Here is a 22604-nt window from a genome sequence, read left to right as displayed (position 1 = left end):
TTAGTTGTCTAATCCTTAGCCTAGGATAGATGTGTGAGAAAACTCTGCACAATGGATTTACAGAGACTCTAGAGTGAAGTTCACCTTGAAGAGAAGGGAAGAGTGCATATCATATTATGTTGACCGTACAGTCCTCATCCTAGAACCTACCATGTATTGGAAGGAAATTGGGGTGATTCTGTGCCAGGAGGAGAAATGGTATAATTCATATGTACACAAGGTATCACAAAGAACAAAAGCTATTGGGTGCAATTAGTCTGATATTACACATTTAAAATAAATATAATACCCTTTCGGCTTGAAGTGGACTTCATCAAACTTTATTGAAATGTTCACATACTGTACAGTAAAAAATGTTTAAACATCCTTTGTATTACAAGTTACCCAAAACTTGTAGCAAAGTTCTACTGATATGTGTGTGTTAAAAACCTCATAAAAAGTACATAGTCATTGCAAAAATCTTCTTGCTATAGATATTTTTTGGCACTGCATAAAGCTAGACTAGATAAACTGACCCCTCTTACTGCTATGTATTGAAACACTAACAAATGCAGAGTCTCTTTGGTTGTGAAAAAGTTTAATACTACAATTATTTTGAAATCATAGAATATGTTGGCAAATGAAAATACATGGTGTATTGTTAGTGCTACTAACAGAGATAAATATATCATTTGCATCAGTTGTTACAGTAGTGTGGGATATAAATAACTGTACTAGAAACTATAAATGGATATGGAAGTTGTTTAAAATCTAATTAAGACTTCACACTGATGTACTTCAATTATTTCTTTTTACTTAAATCAAAATTAATTGTATCCTTAAACTTTATAAGGAGGTACTTGATATATTTGGAGCCTGGTAATCAAAAGCGATAAACCAGAGCTTCTCAGTTGTTACTAGTAGGACAAATACATATTCTTAAAAAAGAAGGAAATAAAAGCAAGATGCATAATTCTAACTAATGTAATCTCATTAACGAATCAGGACACACTGGAATGTTGTTTTAATCACAGTGCAAAACTGATTTACAACCAGTTTACATTGTTCTTTAAATCCTCTCTCCAATTTAATTAAATAAATAAAAGAAATGAAAGGAAATGTGTGCTTAACTAATAACGACTACACTTTGTATAAACTAAAGTCAATTCTATAAAGGGTGAAATAGCTTTACTGCAACTAGTGAAACGTTCAATACTGGTAACAGAAGCACCAGTAATACTGGATGCTGCAAATTAGAGTTAAAATGTGATTTTTATCCAATAAGCTTCAGGCTCTAAAATAATATATTCTAATAAGTCTTACTCAAGGAAAATCTCTAAATATTTGAATTTGCCATTGACCTTGAGCTCAAGTAACACATATTATATACAAGAACAAATATTTTTCCGCAAGGCTTCATAACCTACTGTATAAGCAAGTGTACATTGAGCACAATATCTAAACATTACACAATATGTTTCAAATATAAGCGTGAACAAATATATATAGGGCAGAATATTAAAACATTACAGAGTGAGTAAAATTATTCTTAGAAGTGTTCTTTGAAATAAAATATGTATAGACATGTTCCAAAATGAAACAGTTGGTGTTTTAAAATTACTATCGGGATATAAATTGATTTATAAAAAACACAATATGGCACAATTACAATACTGCAAAGCATTATCTTTTGGTAAATGAATAGGTACATAATTAAAAAAATGCTTATTTTTTAATATTTATAAAAAAAATGTTTAAAGGGATAGGAAAGTCAAAATTAAACTTGCATGATTCAGATAGAGCACGCTAGTTTAAGACACTTAAATTCACCTCTATTTTAAAATGTACTTTGTTTTTTGATATCCATTGCTGAAAAACAATATGTACATATCATACACTAGTGGGAGCTTGCTGGAGATTGGTGCCTGCACACATTTGTATCTTGTGATTGGCTGAATAGATTTATTCAGCTTGCTCTCAGTAGTGCAATGCTGTTCCTTCAGCAAAGGATAGCAAGAGAATGGAGAACCTTTGATAATAGAAGTAAATTTGAAAGTTATTTAAAATTGTATGTTCTATCTGAATCCTGAAAGGAAAAAAAATAAATAGGTTTTATGTCCCTTTAACGCTAATTCATGTTCCATGTATTTGAAGTAATCTTTTTTAGCCCTTTTTTAGCCTAAACTATCATGGAAATGATTATATGGAACATGCTAAGTTTATGGTATTAGGGAAGAAAAATATATTTGGTACTTTTAAATCTGCTAATAAGATTCTACAGTTTCATAGTATCTCTGTTGGGTTTATACCATCACAACACCTTTTATAATTGGGGAAATAAACTGTGGAATATTTGATTTTTTTGTTAAATAAAAAACAAATATGTTAGTTAGAATAAAAATATACAAATTGTATAAAATATAAAAAATACTTCAAACAAATACCAATACCAAACATATTATAGGAATTGAAGAAAAACTACGAGTATTCCTGAGATTTTACTTGATACTCCAAGGGGTAAAGATAGTGATCTCCCCAAGAAAATTAACTTTCAATTGCTATTGTTGAAGAACAAAATAAATCACAGATCAGCTTGTAACATTGAAAGCATAAGTAATTTAGGTTACATATTTCTACCACTGTTCTACTTTCCATTTTGCTAATTACTTAACAAAATATAAATTAAAGAAAAACTAAAGGTTCAGTTACATTTCAATCGTTGGATTTGCTCATAAATTAATTTAGAATTCGATTATTTAGACAATACACAATGGGTCGAATGTATGGAATTTACATTCTAAATAGAATAGACATTTTGGTTACATTCTCAAACATAGTTTTGTAAATCTATATACCTTTGAAAATCTAGATATGCAGCAAAGACAGAAAACTAATAACAAATTAACACCTTGAAAGTTTCAACGCAATATAAAAACAAAAAAACAAACAAAAAACCACCAAAAATATTTGAATCTAGCAAAACATAAGCAAAATCCTTAGGGTCTTCCTTTTGTACATAATCTGACAATTATCTCAGAATTAGGAAAAGGGGCAGCCGTATCTATCTTGGAGAATAGTTTCCATTATTGCAATACTCTGTGGAATGACAAAGAAAATATAATAGTTAGACAACTGTTTGACAACCTTGAATACAGTCACAAAAAACGGTTTCTCTATTTATAATGTCAACTCATAAATCAAATCGGTTAACAAAGCCAATGTTAAAGTTCATATTCTACCTTAATAATAAAAACAATTATGCAAACCTGATAAATTAGTTTCTTTCATGATGGTGATAATCCACAAGTTAATGAGTGGGAATTCCCTTCTTGACTACTAGGAGGAGGCAAAAACATAAATTATGCTTACCTGATAATTTAATTTCCTTCTGTATGAGGAGAGTCCACGGCATCATTCCTTACTGTTGTGAAATACTGAACCTGGCCACCAGGAGGCGGCAAAGACACCCCAGCCAAAGGCTTAAATACTCCCCCTACTTCCCTCATATCCCAGTCATTCTGCCAAGGGAACAAGGAACAGTAGGAGAAATATCAGGGCATAAATGGTGCCGGAAGAATAAAATCAAATTTTGGTCCACCCATCGGAGTATACGGGTGGGGGCCGTGGACTCTCCTCATACAGAAGGAAATGAAATTATCAGGTAAGCATAATTTATGTTTTCCTTCTTAATATGAGGAGAGTCCACGGCATCATTCCTTACTGTTGAGAAAACTATCCAAAAAATATCTTAAAGATTCGACAGATTTTCTAAATATTCTACAAACAGTTAAATGGAAAGAGAGCTACACACTTATAACTTGTGATGTATGTTCCCTTTATACCAGTATAAAACATCATTTGGGACTAAAAGCCATAGATTATCATTTGACAAGAGAAGGCGAACTCCGGTATGAACAAATAGATTTTATAAAAACTTGCATAAAGTTCATCCTTGAAAACAATTCTTTTGTCTTCGACGACCAATTTTTTTCTACAGATACAGGGTACAACGATGGGCACCAAGTTTGCCCCAAGCTACGCTAATCTTTTTATGGGGCATTTGGAAGATGTGGTTATCTACAGCGGAGCTTGTGATGCGAACTTGGTGCTCTATCGTAGATTTATAGATGATATTTTTATAATATGGGAAGGGATCTCAAACTCTTTGAATTACTAGTGAAATTATTGATCAAGAGATTCACACAAAAACCATATTTTAAAGAAGTAGAGTTTAATAATTATGTACACAATGAAAGTTGTCATTACAAAAAATGGGTGGAGAATATCCCCTTTAATCAATTTACAAGAATTAGAAAAAACTGCACAACACTAGAGAATTACGATGAACAAGCATTACATCTAGAGAAGAAATTCCTAGAGAAAGGTTATAACAAAGCTCAAATAGAAAAAGCAAAAATAACAGCCAGAATGAAAAATAGGAGTGATCTATTAAAAAGGAAGGACAAAACCACTCCAAGTTTAGATTCCTTATGGATTCCATACATAAGAGATTATAATATCAATCACAATCAAATTAAATCGATTTTCAATAAATATTGGTACATTTTACAAAAAGACCCAATAATAGGAGAACTACTACCAGAAAAACCAGCAGTAGTATTTAAGAAAGCAAAAAATGTAAAAAATATATTAGCTCCCAGTGCTTTTAAAGATTCTAAGGAAAAAAAAAATTCATTTCCTTGTATAAATTGTAAGGCTTGTAATTTTAGTAATAAAACGAAGGTAGTAAAATCATGTATTACTAAGAAAGATTTTGAAATAAGAGACTGTATCAGGTGCACTGACAGAAATGTGGTGTCCATGTGACAAACAATATTTGGGAGAGACCTCTCACCCCCTCAAAGACAGGATTCGAGAACACCTGCTCAATATAGAGCATGGTTTTACAGGACACTTGTTATCAAGCATTTCAAAGAAACTCGCAACCAAGACACCAAAGGCCTACAATATTGGGGCATAAGAAAAATAACTAACAATTGGAGAGGGGGTGATCTAAACAAAAAACTTTTATGTGCAGAAGCAGAACTAATATTTCAATTCAAAACTTTAGAACCACTAGGTTTGAACGCCAAATTGGATTTAAACTCGATTATGGAATAAATATTCCATTAACTTGATATTTTGCTTAAGGGAACTATGATAAAAAGAATTTTTAAACATTTTATAAGATTAAATGAATTCATTTTAGAAATAACATTCTATTTTATATCACAAAAAAATTCATAACACCATGCACTTTTTTGTTTTTTCTTATGTAATTATTTCTATTAAGAAAATGTTATTGCTTACTAAAGTAGACACTTTCATTAGTTTTCATCATTGTCTGATGTCATAACACCATTTATTATTAGTAATAAATTTCTTTTAGCACACTAGAACATTTAGTCACCATACACTTATATAGTTAGATATTATTTATTAAGTTCTAACACTTTATTATATTCATATATATTTCCTATCATTCATCTTTATTTATTTGGATAAGATAAATATGAAGTTTTTTAGATATGTCATTTTTAAGAAAAGTTTTTTTAGTTTTTTTTTTAGAGTAAAGTTAAATTGTTCTAATTAATTTTCAAATTGTATATTTATTAGTCAATTTTTAATTTAAATTTTAATTTCAATTGTAATTTTACATGATGCTGAATTGACTGTGATGATGTATTGATTTGTCACACATTTTTTATGTCCAATATGTTCATGTTAAATATTTTATGTTAACTCCAAATACTGTCTCGATTTATATATGGAACTGTCTCTTTAACATCATGAACCAAAGCTAACAAGAAAAAGGAGGAGCTAAATAATCCCTCCAAAATAAAAGGTGAGCTGAGGGCATACAAAATCCATCTTGAGAAAGGCTACACCAGCTGAAACGCGTTGATCTCAGATCCTATTGATTGCACTCCTGGATTGTTTGTATCCAAACATAGACTGTTACACAGAGTGCTCTGTACTATCGTCTTAAATTTTGAGATGACAATCATATCGGCATTGTAACATAGTTACAAATCATCTACTACATTTGCAATTTATACTGGCAACTTGGAACTGCAGAATATAAAGATACACAGACTACCCGGTAATCCGCGATTCTGATTGGCTAGAGAACTGTCAAGTGACCTTCTACATGCCGATGAACGGGTAATTTCAACATTACACTACGGGCTGTAATGACTATATTAAAGGTAATTATATAGCACAGAAGGGTCTAGATGTGAAATTCACAAGAGAGCCACAGAGTATACGGAAAAACTAATCTGGAAATAGTTTCGAATTCTGGGTGAGTTATTTCTGCATCTTCCGGTCTAAACATACAGTTGTCAAGTTACAAGCCGATTGTTTTTTCTCCTCATTCTACCTCAGACTCACAGAACATTGCATATTTCTGTCTCATAAGAGATAAATCAATTTTATTTCCATTGGACTTAACTTTTTTACCAACTTTTTTCTACCATTACCTATATTTTTTCTGCCTTTTTTTTACCCCCGGTGGCTACATGTATTTATTGATCTTATAACGTCTTATGTATTTCATGCTATTGTTTTTAATGTGCTTTGTATAAGATTAAATGTAATTACTATTTGATTTTATTTTTAGGTCTCTGTACATTTGTATTTAACCACGTACTTCCTTTATTTTAACCCCTCCTATAGCGGCTTTTAATATCGCTTCCTGATTATTTTTTTGATTTTTACACTGATACTAGAGGTATTCAGGAACTTGCCTCTTTTTAGGGTAGCTTTTATGCTATAGAAACAGGTTTTGTTTGCTCTTGTATGTTGAGAAAACTATACCAAACTCTAGAGGACACTGAATGATATCCGGAGGGGTAAAAGAAAGGCGGACCCTAATCTGAGGGCACCACAGCGTGCAAAGCCTTTCTCCCAAAAGCTGCTTCTGTCGAAGCAAAAACATCAAATATTTAGAACTCTGAAAAAGTATGCAAGGAGGACCAGGTAGCCGCCTTATAAATCTGATCCATAGAGACCTCGTTCTTAATAGCCCAAGAGGAAGCCACCACTCTAGTGGAATGAGCCTTAATCCTCTGAGGAGGTCTAAATCCCGCTGACTCGTAAGCTAAGCGTATAACACTCCTCAACCAAAAAGATAAGGAAGTCGAAGAGGCCTTCAGACCCTTACGCTTCCTAGAGTAGATAAACAAGGAAGAAGTTTGTCTAAAATCCTTAGTAGCTTGAAGATAAAACTTCAAAGCTCAAACCACATCCAGATTATGAAGTAAACGTTCCTTCGAAGGAGGATTAGGACATAAGGAAGGAACCAAAATTTCCTGATTAATGTTACGATCAGACACCACCTTAGTAAGAAACCCAAGCGGGTACGTAAAACAGCCTTATCAGTGTGGAACACTAGATAAGGAGGCTCACATTGCAAGGTAGCCATTTCAGAAACTCTGCGTGCCAACGCAATAGCCAATAGAAAAATCCTTCTAGGACAACAACTTATTGTCAACCGAATGCATAGGATCACACGGAGCCTGTTGCAAAAATTTGAGAACAAGATTCAAACTCCAAGGAGGAGCGTTAGATCTACACACAGGTCTGAACCTGATCAGAGCCTTAATGAAGGATTGCACATCAGGGAGCTCAGCGAGCCTCTTGCGCAGCAAAACAAAAAGGGCCGAAACTTTTTTCTACCATTACCTATATTTTTTCTGCCTTTTTTTTACCCCCGGTGGCTACATGTATTTATTGATCTTATAACGTCTTATGTATTTCATGCTATTGTTTTTAATGTGCTTTGTATAAGATTAAATGTAATTACTATTTGATTTTATTTTTAGGTCTCTGTACATTTGTATTTAACCACGTACTTCCTTTATTTTAACCCCTCCTATAGCGGCTTTTAATATCGCTTCCTGATTATTTTTTGGATTTTTACACTGATACTAGAGGTATTCAGGAACTACACATAGGATCACACGGAGCCTGTTGCAAAAATTTGAGAACAAGATTCAAACTCCAAGGAGGAGCGTTAGATCTACACACAGGTCTGAACCTGATCAGAGCCTTAATGAAGGATTGCACATCAGGGAGCTCAGCGAGCCTCTTGCGCAGCAAAACAAAAAGGGCCGAAATCTGTCCCCTCAGGGAACTGGCAGAAAGGCCCTTCTCCAGACCCTCCTGGAGAAAGGAAAGAATCCTGGCAGCCTTGAACCTGTGCCAGACAAAACCACGCTCTTCACACCAGAATAAGTAAGCTCTCCACACGTCAAGATAGATGCATGTCAATAACCCTCTCAGAAAAATCTCTTTTGGCTAAGACTAAGTGTTAAATCTCCACGCAGTTGTGGTATTCTGAGCTTTCTATTTCAGTAAACAAGTATTTGCACATTTGTTATAAAGGTTAGCCCTAAGATTAGAGCTTGTTGCTCTTTTTTGTAATAATCAGAAAACAACTTCTATGTAGCCTGATTAAACAATATGAGACATTTAATATATGATGAATTTATATATTAACTACTGACTTAGGTGTTAATAAACATAAGGACTTATTAATATAATATATATCTTATGTTCGATATATATATATATATATATATAACCGGAGGCCACAGATGAAAAAGAAATACTGACACGCTCAGAATCTGCAATGGTAGAAACACTTGATCCTTTTTACTTCACGCAATCACACACAGCCTAAAATATTTACAAGTTCAGACATTCCACAGACATACAATGTTTGTTTATATTGGATATTGCAGGTAATAGGATATGCCCAATAATTCAGTATGGTAACAAAAAACAAGCAGATAAGAAGTTTAAAGGCTTTAGCTTTGTTCGTGTACGTTACCACCTTGAGGACCGTGATTATTCTGTTACCGCATTGGAAGATCCGTGTCTGGGACAGGCAGCGTGTGTGAATGCGGCTTACTTCCGGGTAGCGGTGAAAAAGTAGATCCGGCCGTTGAATGATCCAGAGTCGGTAATGACAAAGTAACGATAAGATCGTAAGAGATTCAAGACGTAGCAAGAGTAAACATAGTAAACCACCTTGCACAGGATACAAGCAATAGGAGACCTGAAATAAGGAAAGCTACAACAGAGTAGCTATGACTTCAATAATCAGGCAGTAAATGAGTGTTACAGGTAGTCCTTAAATAGGGTGGAGACCAAATAGGAGGGGTTAGAGTTAAAGGTATACCACATCTCCCCCCCTTCAAGGAAGCACCCCAGGGGTTTCCAAACTAGGTTTCTCAGGATAGCGGCGATGAAAATTTCGTAGAAGACGGGGAGTGCGAAGATCAGAATGAAGCTGCCAAGAGTTATCCTCCGAACCATAACCTTTCCATTTCACAAGGTACTCTAACCTCCTCCTATGGATCCTAGAATCCAACACAGCTTCAACTTCATACTCCTCTCGATCATCAATGAGTATTGGAGGTGGTCGAGTCAAGGAGAGAGACTGAGGTGAAGGAAGATATGGCTTTAACAAAGAGACATGAAAAGAGGGGTGAATCTTAAAATCCTGGGGAAGCTCTAACCTCACAGCATTGAGGTTGATTATTTTAGAAATCTTAAAAGGACCCAAGTATTGATTTGCTAACTTTTTGCTAGGAACTGACAGTTTGAGATTCTTTGTCGAGAGTAGTACTAAATCTCCAATCTGATAAGCCGGGCTAGCAGTGTGATGGGTATCATATAACCTTTTTTGATAATCTTTAGCTTCCGAAAGATGTTTTTTCAGGATGTTAAGTCTTTCTTGTAGGGTAGTTGCGAAATCCAATGCTGAGGGAGAGTTCACTTGTTGAGAGGACAATGAAATGGTAGTAGGATGATATCCATAAGTAACGAAGAATGGGGATAGTTTAGTTGATGTAGAAGTAGTATTGTTATAACAGAATTCTGCCAAAGGTAAATAGGATGACCAGTCATCCTGCAGATGAGATATATAACAACGAAGATATTGTTCAAGGGTTTGGTTGAGTCGTTCTGTAAGGCCATTTGTCTGAGGGTGAAAAGCAGTTGAGTATCTTGAGTCAATCTTTATTAGCTTACATAAGGATCTCCAAAAATTAGAGGTAAACTGTGTACCACGATCAGTTATAATAACCTTGGGCAGTCCATGTAAGCGAACTATGTTGTCTAGGAAAACGTGAGCTGTAGTGAAAGCTGTAGGGAGACCTTTTAGGGGAATGTAATGAGCCAGTCTTGTTAAATGATCAATGACAACTAAAATAGTATTGTAATGGTGGGATTCAGGTAACTCGACAATAAAGTCCATTGATATGGTACTCCAGGGTTTGTCAGGAATAGGCAGAGGAGATAAAAGACCTGATGGTCTTTTGTGTGCTAACTTGTTTCTGGCACAGGTATCACAATGTTTTACATAATTTGTAATATAGGTATCCATGAGTGGCCACCAATAATTTCTCCTGGTTAGGTCTATAGTTTTAGAAATACCTGGATGACCTGCTAGTGTCCCGTCATGGGTTTGTTTAAGAATAGAAGATCTAATTTGTTTGGGGATATATAGTTTAGAATTATGATAAAAAAGACCAGTATTGGAATCTTTTTGACAGTCTATTCCATGTGGTGGTTCATGTTTTAATTCTTTTAATATCTCCTCTTCTAAAGGTGTTAGTAAACCTATAATTTTTTCTTTTGGAATGATTTGGTTAATTTGATTATGAGTGTCTTGTTCATGTAATCTAGAGAGAGCATCGGCTTTGGTATTTAAGTGTCCTGGTCTGTAGGTTAAAAGAAAATTGAAACGATCAAAGAATATAGACCATCTTGCTTGTCTTGCAGACAAGGTCTTACTTGTTTTTAGAAATTCAAGATTTTTATGGTCAGTATAAATCTTAAAAGGTAGTTTAGAACCTTCTAATAAATGTCTCCAGTGATCTAGAGCACGTTTTATAGCTAGAAGTTCTTTATCTCCTATGCTATAGTTTTTTTCAGCGCTAGTTAACATTTTTGAATAGAAAGCAATAGGATGAATCTCAGTCTTGTTCTTATCTTGTTGTGATAAAACTGCACCGATACCTGAGTCGGATGCATCTACTTCAAGGATAAATTCTAAATCAAAATCTGGCATAGCTAGAATGGGTGCTGTAGTAAAATATTCTTTCAGTTTATTAAAGGCAAGACTAGCGGATTCTGTCCACTTAAATCTTTGTTTTTCACTAGTAAGTGTTGTTAATGGTTTAACGATTGAAGAGAAATTTTTTATAAACTTCCTATAAAAATTCGCAAAACCAATGAATCGTTGTACAGATTTTGTGGAAGTAGGAGTAGGCCAATTTAGAATTGCTGATACCTTCTCCGGATCCATTTGAATTTTGTTGGGACTGATGATATAACCCAAGAATTTTATTTCTGTGACATGAAAGGAACATTTTTCCAGTTTAGCATATAGTTTGTGTTCTTTTAAACGAGTTAATACCCAGCGTACATGTTTTTCATGTTCTTGAGGTGTTCTAGAATAAATTAATATGTCGTCAAGGTATATTATGACACAAACGTCTATCAGGTCACGAAAGATCTCATTTATAAAAAACTGAAAAGTTGCCGGAGCATTACTCAGACCAAAAGGCATTACATTATATTGGAAAAGGCCATATCTGGTCCTGAATGCCGTTTTCCATTCGTGACCTTCTTTAATTCTAATCAAATTATAAGCTCCCTTTAAATCTAATTTGGTGTAAATAGTTGCACCAGTTAGACGTTCCAAAAGTTCAGGTATTAAAGGTAAAGGGTATCTGTTTTTTATTGTGATGTTATTTAATGCTCTATAATCAATAATAGGTCTTATGGTACCATCCTTGTTTCTTACTAGAAACATTCCTGCAGCTGCAGGGGATGTGGAGTGTGAAATAAATCCCTTACGTAAATTTTCGTCTAGGTAGTTTCTTATATACTGGAGTTCCTCTTGAGAGAGGGGATAGATCTTACCATGTGGGATTTTGGAACCAGGTATTATATCGATAGGACAGTCAAAATCCCTATGAGGTGGAAGGTTTTCTGCCTCTTTTAAATTAAATACATCTGCCAAATCCTGATAACACGAGGGTAAACCAATATCAAGTGACGCTATGGTTTGATGTGGGTAACAAGTGTTTAAACAAAAAGCAGAATCTAATGTTACCTTATTTGAAACCCAATTTATGTGTGGGTTGTGTTTCTTCAACCAAGGATAGCCTAAGATGAGAGTATGCTGATGTATAGATATGAGATCAAAAGATAAATATTCAGTGTGTCCCTGCAATGATGTTACAAGCAGGGGAATAGTATGATGTGTAATAGGTCCTTGTTCTATTAATGAACCATCTATCAGCTTAATAGATACAGGATTTTGTTTACAAATAATAGGTATTCGATTTTTATTTACATAAGTGGAATCAATGTAATTTCCGGATGCTCCTGAATCAATTAATGCCTTGGTTTGGATATTTTTCTGGTCCCACTGTAAAGAAATGGACAAAGTCATGTGTGTATCATTAGCTATGCTGTAAATAAAGTCACTGGTTATTGTCTTACCATTCTTTTGTTTTTTCAACAAAGGACAAGTAGATACTACATGTTCTTTTTGAGCACAATATAAACAGAGATTTTCCAACCTCCTTCTAATTTTTTCCTCTGGTGACAGAGGTCCTCTAAGAACACCAATCTCCATAGGGGTAGCACTGCCATGAGCTCTGTCATGACTTGTTGTGACTTGGTAAGGTTTTCTGTATGGGTTATCATTAGAGGCCTTCTCTGCCCTCCTTTCTCTCAAACGACGATCTAAAGATGTACTTAATTTAATAAGACCCTCAAGGGTATCTGGGATCTCAAGACGGGAAAGTTCATCTTTGAGTGTTTCAGATAAACCTAAACGATATTGATTCTTCAAACTGATTTCATTCCACTGAGAGTCCTCTGCCCACATCTGAAACTCAGTGGTATAATCTTCCACATTTCTCTTACCCTGTTTTAAAGACCTCAATCTCATTTCAGCATTTATTTGAGAATTTGAGTCTTGATATAGACTAGTTAAAGCAGAAAAAAAATCTTGTAATGAATCCAGGATATTGTTATTGTTTTCAAAAAACCTATTAGCCCAAGTCCTGGGTTCACCTTGTAGGAAAGATATTGTGGTACAAACTTTAATCCGCTCAGTATGATAAGTCTTAGGTCTAAGAGAAAATAATAAATTACAGGCATTCTTAAATTCCCTGAACTCAGAACGTTTCCCTGAAAAAGGTTGTGGATAATTAATATGAGGTTCAGGTGGGTCATGAGGCTTTTGTGTAACAAAATCTTTAACTATAGTTTTAAGTGCAGCATTTTCAGTCTGCACTTCAGTCACAGCTCTTGCTAAATAATCAAGTTTAAGATAGACATTATTAAACTCCTTTTTTATTTCATTAGGATCCATAATGTTAATTATTTCAAAATTCGGTTTTAGGCCTGATTATTATGTGGTATTCTGAGCTTTGTATTTCAGTAAACAAGTATTTGCACATTTGTTATAAAGGTTAGCCCTAAGATTAGAGCTTGTTGCTCTTTTTTGTAATAACCAGAAAACAACTTCTATGTAGCCTGATTAAACAATATGAGACATTTAATATATGATGAATTTATATATTAACTACTGACTTAGGTGTTAATAAACATAAGGACTTATTAATATAATATATATCTTATGTTCGATATATATATATATATAACCGGAGGCCACAGATGAAAAAGAAATACTGACACGCTCAGAATCTGCAATGGTAGAAACACTTGATCCTTTTTACTTCACGCAATCACACACAGCCTAAAATATTTACAAGTTCAGACATTCCACAGACATACAATGTTTGTTTATATTGGATATTGCAGGTAATAGGATATGCCCAATAATTCAGTATGGTAACAAAAAACAAGCAGATAAGAAGTTTAAAGGCTTTAGCTTTGTTCGTGTACGTTACCACCTTGAGGACCGTGATTATTCTGTTACCGCATTGGAAGATCCGTGTCTGGGACAGGCAGCGTGTGTGAATGCGGCTTACTTCCGGGTAGCGGTGAAAAAGTAGATCCGGCCGTTGAATGATCCAGAGTCGGTAATGACAAAGTAACGATAAGATCGTAAGAGATTCAAGACGTAGCAAGAGTAAACATAGTAAACCACCTTGCACAGGATACAAGCAATAGGAGACCTGAAATAAGGAAAGCTACAACAGAGTAGCTATGACTTCAATAATCAGGCAGTAAATGAGTGTTACAGGTAGTCCTTAAATAGGGTGGAGACCAAATAGGAGGGGTTAGAGTTAAAGGTATACCACAGCAGTAAGCCGCAGAGAATCTAGATTTTGATGAACAAAAGGACCCTGTTCCAGCAGATTCCTGCAACAAGTTAACTTCCACGGAGGAGAAGAGGACATCCCCACCAGATCCACGAACCACAGCCTTGGTGGCCAGAATGGAGCAATCAGAATCACTGATGCCTGCTCCTGCTTGATGCAGGCCACTACACGAGGGAGAAGTGGTAACAGTGGAAAAATGTAGATTAGATTGAACCTCCAAAGCACTGCTAATGCATCTGTTAGCTCCGCCTAAGGATCCCTGGCCCAAGACTCATACCTGGGCAGCTTGGAAATGAGCCGGGATGCCATGAGATCTATCTCCAGTGTCCCCCATCTGTTGCAAATCTCCGCAAACACCTCAGGATGCAGACACCATTCCCCTGGATGAAAGGATTGTCTGCTGAGGAAATCCGCTTCCCAGTTGTCCACACCCGGAATGTGGATCACTGACAGCAAGCAGTTGTGGGCCTCCGCCCACTCCAGAATCCGAGATACTTCTCTCATTGCAAGGGGGCTCCTTGTTACCCCCTGGTGGTTGATGTAAGCCACCGACGTTATGTTGTTTGATTGGAATCTGATAAACTGGGGCTAGCCCAGAAGAGGCCAAGCCTTCAGAGCATTGAAGATCACTCAACTTTCCAAAATCTTGATCGGGAGGAGGGATTCCTCTCGAGTCCACAGGCCCTGTGCCTTCCTGGCACCCCAAACAGCTCCCCATCCTGAAAGACTTGCGTCCGTAGTCACAATCTCCCAGGATGGTCTCAAGAAGGATGTCCCTTGGGACAGGTGATCTGGACAGAGTCACCAGGAGAGCGATTCTCTCGACCAGTTGTCCAGAGAAATCTGTTGAGACAGATCCGAATGATCACCGTTCCACTGCCTCAGCATGCACAGCTGAAGTGGTCTGAGATGGAATCTGGCAAAAGGAATGATGTCCATGCTGGACACCATGAGACCATTCATCTCCATACACCGAGACACAGAGGGCCTTAAAGAGGTCTGGAGGGCAAGACAAGCGGAAGTCAGCTTGTAATGTCTCTGGTCTGTAAGAAATATTCTCATGGATATGGAGTCTATTATAGTACCCAGGAATTCCACCCTGGTACTGGGAATAAAAGAACTCTTTTCTAACTTTATCTTCCATCCATGAGATCAAAGAAGAGATAGAAGTGCTTTCGAATGGTCCTCTGCCAGACGACAGGATGGTGCTTGAACCAGAACATCGTCCAAGTATGGCGCTACTGCTATACCTCTGGTTCTAACCACTGCAAGCAGAGCCCCTAGAAACTTCGCAAAAACTCTTTGAGCAGTAGCTAGACCAAACGGAAGTGCAATGAACTGAAGTGCTGGTCCAGGAACGCAAATCTTAGGAACTTGAAGTGTTCCTTGTGTATTGGAACGTGAAGGTAAGCATCCTTCAGATCTATTGTGGTCATGAACTGTCCTTCCTGAACTAAGTGAAGGATGGACCTTATTGTCTCCATCTTGAATGAGGGGACATATAGGAATTTGTTTAAGCACTTTAGGTCTAGAATCGGGCGGAAAGTTCCCTCCTTCTTTGGGACCACAAAAAGGTTTTGAATAGTATCCCAGACCTCTTTCTGCAAGAGGTACCGGGACTATGACTCCCAGGGAGGAGAGATCCCTCAAGCACCCCAGAAAAGCTTCTCTCTTTTCTGGCATTAAAGACAGGTTTGACGAGAGGAATCTGCCCCTGGGTGGATGAGACTTGAAACCTATCCTGTATCCCCGAGTGATGACCTCCAGGACCCACGGGTTTTGTACTTCCCCAAACCAAGCATCCGAAAAGAGAGACAGTCTGCCCCCTACGTGATCTAGAGCCGGATGGGGGCCGCCCCTTCATGCCGACTTTGCCTCGGCGGGCTTATTGTTATGCTTGGATTTATTCCAGAACTGCTTCCAAGTCTCCTTGGATTACTCGGGCTTTATGGAGGGCTGCTGACGTTGAGATTTATCCGAACGAAAGGAACAAAAAATTAGGACCTTGTCCTTTAGGTTTGTGCTTCTTATCCTGCGGTAAAAAGGCACCTTTGCCTCCAGTAACCGTGGAGATAATTGAGTCCAGGCCTGGACAAATAAAATCTTTCCCTTTAATGGGAGGGAAAGAAGTCTTGACTTCGAAGTCATGTCCGCAGACCAGGACTTCAGCCAGTATGCCCTACAGGCTTGAACAGAAAAACCTGAAGCCTTGGCATACAGGCAAATCATTTGCATATTTGCATCACAAATAAAAGAATAAGCCACCCTTAAGGCCTTAATTCTTTCCTGGATCACGTCCAGGGGACCCTCCACCTTGATCAACTCAGATAAGGAGTCGCACCAGTAGGAAGCCGCTCAAGCAACCGCCGCTGCCAGTTGAAACAAATATCTTGTATGTTGAAACATCTTTCTTAACAGAGTTTCTATTATCTTATCCATGGGCTCTTTAAAAGACTAACTATCCTATAGCGGGTTAGTAAAGCGTTTAGCAAGTGTGGAGATAGTGCCATTCATCTTAGGGATGGATCCCCACAACTCCAATTGAGAGTCCGGGACCGGGAACAACTTTTTAAAAGAAGGGGAAAATGAAGAACCAATTCTTTACCATTCATTCTTAATAATGTTCGCCATCTTTACAGGAACCGGGAAAGTTTGTGGCACAACCCTGTCCTCGTAGACCTTATCTAATTTAGGAATGAAAGGTTCCTCAGGCAATGTTGGCTCTGGAACCTCTAATGTAGCCGAAAATTCCTTCAACAGAAAGCATAAATGCTCAATCCTGAATCTAAAGTCTGGTTCCTCTGCAGCTGGAGGCCTAGAGGCAGCAGATTCCAACCCAGATATAGCACCCTCTGAAGTATCAGAGGCACCTTCATCATCGGATTATCTTGTATCACATAAATTCAATAAGCTAGTAGATGACCCCTGGAAAGGATAGCAATATTTAACCTTTCGCTTGCGCTTAGCAGGGCGAGGTAAAGCAATTAAGGCTGCAGACACTGCCGTTTGTAATTGCTTAGCAAAGTCTGGCGGTAAAAGGGCTCCTCCAGATGGAGTATTAGGAGTGCTACGGGAAGCTGCTTGTGTAATAGGAGATGACTGTAGGGTGCGCACCTCACGGGACGGAGACTCCTCAAAGGTGGACGGCTCGTGGTATCAAACATATTAACTTTCTTTGACATGATTACTTTATCAAGGCATGTCGAACATAATTGAGCAGGCAGGTATACCGCTGCCTCCTCATAATATAGACAAGTATTAGATTTAGGTAAAGAGGCAGTACCCTCTAACACATCAGAATCCTCCATAGCTTGCGCTTATAAAGCAGACTATAGATAATATAAAACGGCACTTTTATACCCCCAATGGCTGGGGCACTCACCACCTCCTATGACCCAGGCCATTTCGAAGGGTAGACGCCCTTCACAAGGAACTACTCCAAATCTTCTGACACTTCTCTGCCAACCTCCTGTGACGAAAGGCAAAGAATGACTGGGATATGAGGGAAGAAGGGGGAGTATTTAAGCCTTTGTCTGGGGTGTCTTTGCCTCCTACTGGTGGCCAGGTTCAGTATTTCCCAACAGTAAGGAATGATGCCGTGGACTCTCCTCATATTAAGAAGGAAAACAGAATTTATGCTTACCTGATAAATTACTTTCTCCAAAGGTGTGTCCGGTCCACGGCGTCATCCATTACTTGTGGGATATTCTCCTCCCCTACAGGGAAAGGCAAGGAGAGCACACAGCAAGAGCTGTCCATATAGCTCCCCCTCTGGCTCCGCCCCCCAGTCATTCTCCTTGCCGCTCTGAACAAGTAGCATCTCCACGGGGATGGTGAGGAGTTTGTGGTGTTAGTTGTAGTTTTTTATTTCTTCTATCAAGAGTTTGTTATTTTAAAATAGTGCTGGTATGTACTATTTACTCTGAAACAGAAAGAGATGAAGAGTTCTGTTTAAAAGAGTATGATTTTAGCAGCAGTAACTAAAATCGATTGCTGTTCCCACACAGTCATTCGACCGACGGTTAGGAGAAAAAGGAGAAACTATAGGGTGCCGTGGTGACTGTAGTGTATAAAGAAAAAGAAAAATTTCTCAAACCTGATTAAAAAACCAGGGCGGGCCGTGGACCGGGCACACCGTTGGAGAAAGTAATTTATCAGGTAAGCATAAATTCTGTTTTCTCTTACATGGTGTATCCAGTCCATGGATTCATCCTTACTTGTGGGATACCAATACCAAAGCTTTAGGACACGGATGAAGGGAGGGAACAAGTCAGGTAACCTAAACTTAAGGCACCACTGGTTTTTCTCCCAAAAATAGCCTCCGAAGAAGCAAAAGTATCGAATTTGTAAAATTTGGCAAAAGTATGCAGTGAAGAACAAGTCGCTGCCTTACAAATCTGTTCACCAGAAGCCTCATTCTTGAAAGCCCATGTGGAAGCCACAGCTCTGGTGGAATGAGCTGTAATTCGTTCAGGAGGCTGCTGTCCAGCAGTCTTATAAGCCAATCGGAAGATGCTTTTCAGCCAGAAGGAAAGAGAGGTAGCAGTCAGAAATATTTTCATTTCAACCGAGTCTATTAGTGTTCCCAGGAAGGGAACCCTTGTGAGCGGGGATAGAGAACTCTTTTCACCTTCCACCCGTGAGACCTTAGAAAGGCCAGAACAATGTCCGTATGAGCCTTGGCTCTGTGAAAAGACGACGCCTGTATTAAGATGTTGTCTAGGTAAGGTGCTACTGCAATGCCCCGCGGTCTTAGTACCGCTAGAAGGGACCCTAGCACCTTTGTGAAAATTCTGGGAGCGGTGGCCAACCCGAAAGGAAGGGCCACGAACTGGTAATGCATGTCCAGAAAGGCGAACCTTAGGAACTGATGATGATCTTTGTGGATAGGAATATGTAGGTACGCATCCTTTAGATCCACGGTAGTCATATATTGACCTTCCTGGATCATCGGTAAGATTGTCCGAATGGTTTCCATTTTGAAAGATGGAACTCTGAGGAATTTGTTTAGAATTTTTAGATCCAGGATTGGCCTGAAAGTTCCTTCCTTTCTGGGAACTACAAACAGGTTTGAGTAAAATCCCAGTCCTTGTTCTGCAATTGGAACTGGGTGTATCACTCCCATTTTTAGAAGATCTTCTACACAGCGTAAGAACGCCTGTTTCTTTGTTTGGTCTGAAGACAAACGAGAAATGTGGAACCTTCCCCTTGGAGGAGAGTCCTTGAATTCTAGAAGATACCCTTGAGCAACAATTTCTAATGCCCAGGGATCTGGAACATCTCTTGCCCAAGCCTGAGCAAAGAGAGAAAGTCTGCCCCCTACCAGATCCGGTCCCGGATCGGGGGCTACCCCTTCATGCTGTCTTGGTAGCAGCCGCAGGCTTCTTGGCCTGCTTACCCTTGCAGTATGCGGAGGTGTTCCAGCTTAAATTTAAACGCTAAGGAATCTGATTCTGCCTGCTGAGAAACCTTTCAGAAATTTCTCCCTCGGACAGCACATCCCTCACTGCCACTTCAGAGTGTTGTGAGGGTACAACGGATAAATCATCCAAAGCTTCTGATTGCTCATCCTCTGTTCTTAAAAACTGAGCTACCACGCTTTTTAGGAAAAACTGGCAGTTTGGATAGAAAATGCCGCAAGGGAATTATCCATGACTGCTGCTAATTGTTGTAAAGTAATAGGGGCCAATGCTACTAGGCATCGCTTGCGCGGGCGTAACTGGTGTCGACACATGGGGAGATGAAGGAGGACTATACTCGTTACCTTCCATTAAAGAATCATCTTGGGCTACATTTTTAAGTGTCACTGCATGGTCTTTAAAATGTTTAGATACCTTAGCACACTTTAAACACAAATGTAAAGGGGGTACCTCCATGGCTTTTAAACACATAGAACAAGGTCTATCAGTAGGCTCAGACATGTTAAACAGACTTAGACAGCACTCAAATACAGTAAAATACAATTTTTGAAAAAACGGTACTGTGCCTTTAAATAATAAAAAGCGCACACTTTTTTACTAAATCTCCAAAAATCATCCAATCTTTATGAAATTTTCACCATATGATCCTAATGCTTTGAAATGATTGCACAGCAAATTTCAAGTCAATTAACCCTTTACTGCCCAAACCGGAGCAAATTAAAGCTAAGCACCATGCCACAGCCTCTGCTGTGGTCCTACCTTCCTTGGGGATTAGTTTTAATCGAAAATAAGCCTCTCTGAAGTCCTCAAGTAATCTCTGGACTCTTCACATGGAGCTGCATGAAGCTGTCTGTAAAATCAACTGCGCAACTGAGGCTCGAATTTCAGGCCCTCTCCCTCTTCACTCTGGGGATGTGGGGCCTTCCCAAGCCAAAATAGGTGTCTAAATAGATGCCATGCGGAATAAACCCCAAAAAAGTGTTTCAAATGTAATATAAACTTGTATAAATATCAGATTTTTGTTAAAAAATAATCGATTGCCCCTTAACAGTGTCCACCAGTGTTTGAGCCCTTTCAAATAAGCCTTCCTTCTATACTAAGTCTCAGAATATGGCTTACCTTTCCCACATGGGGATTCTTGTCAGTCTTCTAGCATTACTAAGTCTTGACTAGAAAAAATGACTGAAACATACCTCAAAGCAGTTAAGCCTGCAAACTGTTCCCCCCAACTGAAGTTTTCTGATGCTCAACAGTCCTGTGTGGGAACAGCAGTGGATTTTAGTTACAACATGCTAAAATCATTTTCCTCTCAGCAGAAATCTTCATCACTTTCTGCCACAGAGTAAATAGTACAAACCGGCACTATTTTAAAATAACAAACTTTGATTGAAGAAATAAAAACTACAAATCTAACACCACATTCACTTTACCCTCCCGTGGAGATGCTACTTGTTAGAGTGGCAAAGAGAATGACTGGGGGGCGGAGCCTGAGGGGGAGCTATATGGACAGCTCTGCTGTGTGCTCTCTTTGCCACTTCCTGTAGGGAATGAGAATATCCCACAAGTAAGGATGAATCCATGGACTGGATACACCATGTAAGAGAAAAGGAGGTTTAAGACTTAGAAAAAAAGCTCTGAAACCGTACTTGAAGAAAAACTTAAATTATGCTTACCTGATAATTTTCTTTTCTTCTGTATGGGGAGAATCCACGGCTACATTCATTACTTTTGGGAAATACAGAACCTGGCCACCAGAAGGAGGCAAAGACACCCCAGCCAAAGGCTTAAATACCTCCCCCACTTCCCTCATCCCCCAGTCATTCTGCCAAGGGAACAAGGAACAGTAGGAGAAATATCAGGGTGAAAAAAGGTGCCAAAATAACGAATAAAAAATAATGTAAGGAAGCCTACAGAAAAAAAATGGGCAGGGAGCTGTAGACTCTCCCCGTACAGAAGAAAATAAAATTATCAGGTAAGCATCATTTAAGTTTTTCTTCTTAAACGGGGAGAGTCCACAGCTGCATTCATTACTTTTGGGAAATCAATACCCAAGCTTATAGAGGACACTGAATGCAAACGGGCAGGAACAAAAAGTGGGCCCATTCTGATGGCACCATAGCCTGAAACAACCAAGATAACCATTAAAAAAAATACTTCAACTGAAGCAGGAAGAACAGAATTATAGAAAGATGACAAGGTAACTGCCCATCAATAAGAACCATAAGAATCCCAGTTAGAGATCACTCTCACTCCACTGTGAGGAGACAAAAGTCCCATTCTCTAGAAGCACACAAATGAAAACCTCTCCATGAACAATGGCAAGGGAAACAGCAAACAAACTCTTACACCACATTCTCCCTAACTGAAGAAGGGAAGAATCAGATAAGAAGGCCCGAAAGAAGCTCCAGAAACAATCTCCAAAGATTCAAGGACAAAACAGAGAGAGAAGCCCCTAGCATAACTCTAAAAAGAGTGGCTACCAGGCTGAAAGAGGACAAAGTTCCATAGAGAATACTCTACCGATGGAGGAGAGCAAAGAAAGGAAAATTTCCAGATCACCACCTCCCAGAAGGACAAAAGGTAGAACAAGACTACCTTTCCATAGACAGCTAACCAGCACAGAGAAACTGAACACCCGTAGGTGAGAAAAAATCCCCAGGAGCAGAACAAGAACAGAATAGTAACATCCATTTATGCCACAAATGAAAGCTGCAGGCTTCCATCAGGTAGGTAGTCAGACTAAACGTCAAACCATAGTAACTAGCCAACCAAGTAGCTAGCAAACATGCACCAGGAAATTCCTGGAAAGGAACAAGAGAAAGAACTCAAAAAGCAGGGCGGACCAACTCCCCCCCCCCCACTAGAAAATGGGGTAAGGGAGAAG

The 22604-nt window shown here is 38.3% G+C and overlaps 1 protein-coding gene across 1 annotated transcript in view; it reads right to left on the bottom strand.

The window, feature by feature from the left end:
• Nucleotides 1-298: 298 nt before the first annotated feature.
• The window catches only part of PRELID2 (PRELI domain containing 2), a 309867-nt gene continuing 287561 nt past the window's right edge, over nt 299-22604 (bottom strand). The window contains exon 6 of the mRNA XM_053717152.1: nt 299-3075. Coding sequence (XP_053573127.1) covers nt 3019-3075 — 57 coding nt within the window. The 3' untranslated portion in view covers nt 299-3018. The remainder of the gene's footprint in view (nt 3076-22604) is intronic.

This window comes from Bombina bombina, chromosome 6 (genome assembly GCF_027579735.1).
Source record: "Bombina bombina isolate aBomBom1 chromosome 6, aBomBom1.pri, whole genome shotgun sequence".
NCBI lineage: Eukaryota > Metazoa > Chordata > Amphibia > Anura > Bombinatoridae > Bombina > Bombina bombina.
This window is presented reverse-complemented; position numbering and strand designations above follow the sequence as displayed.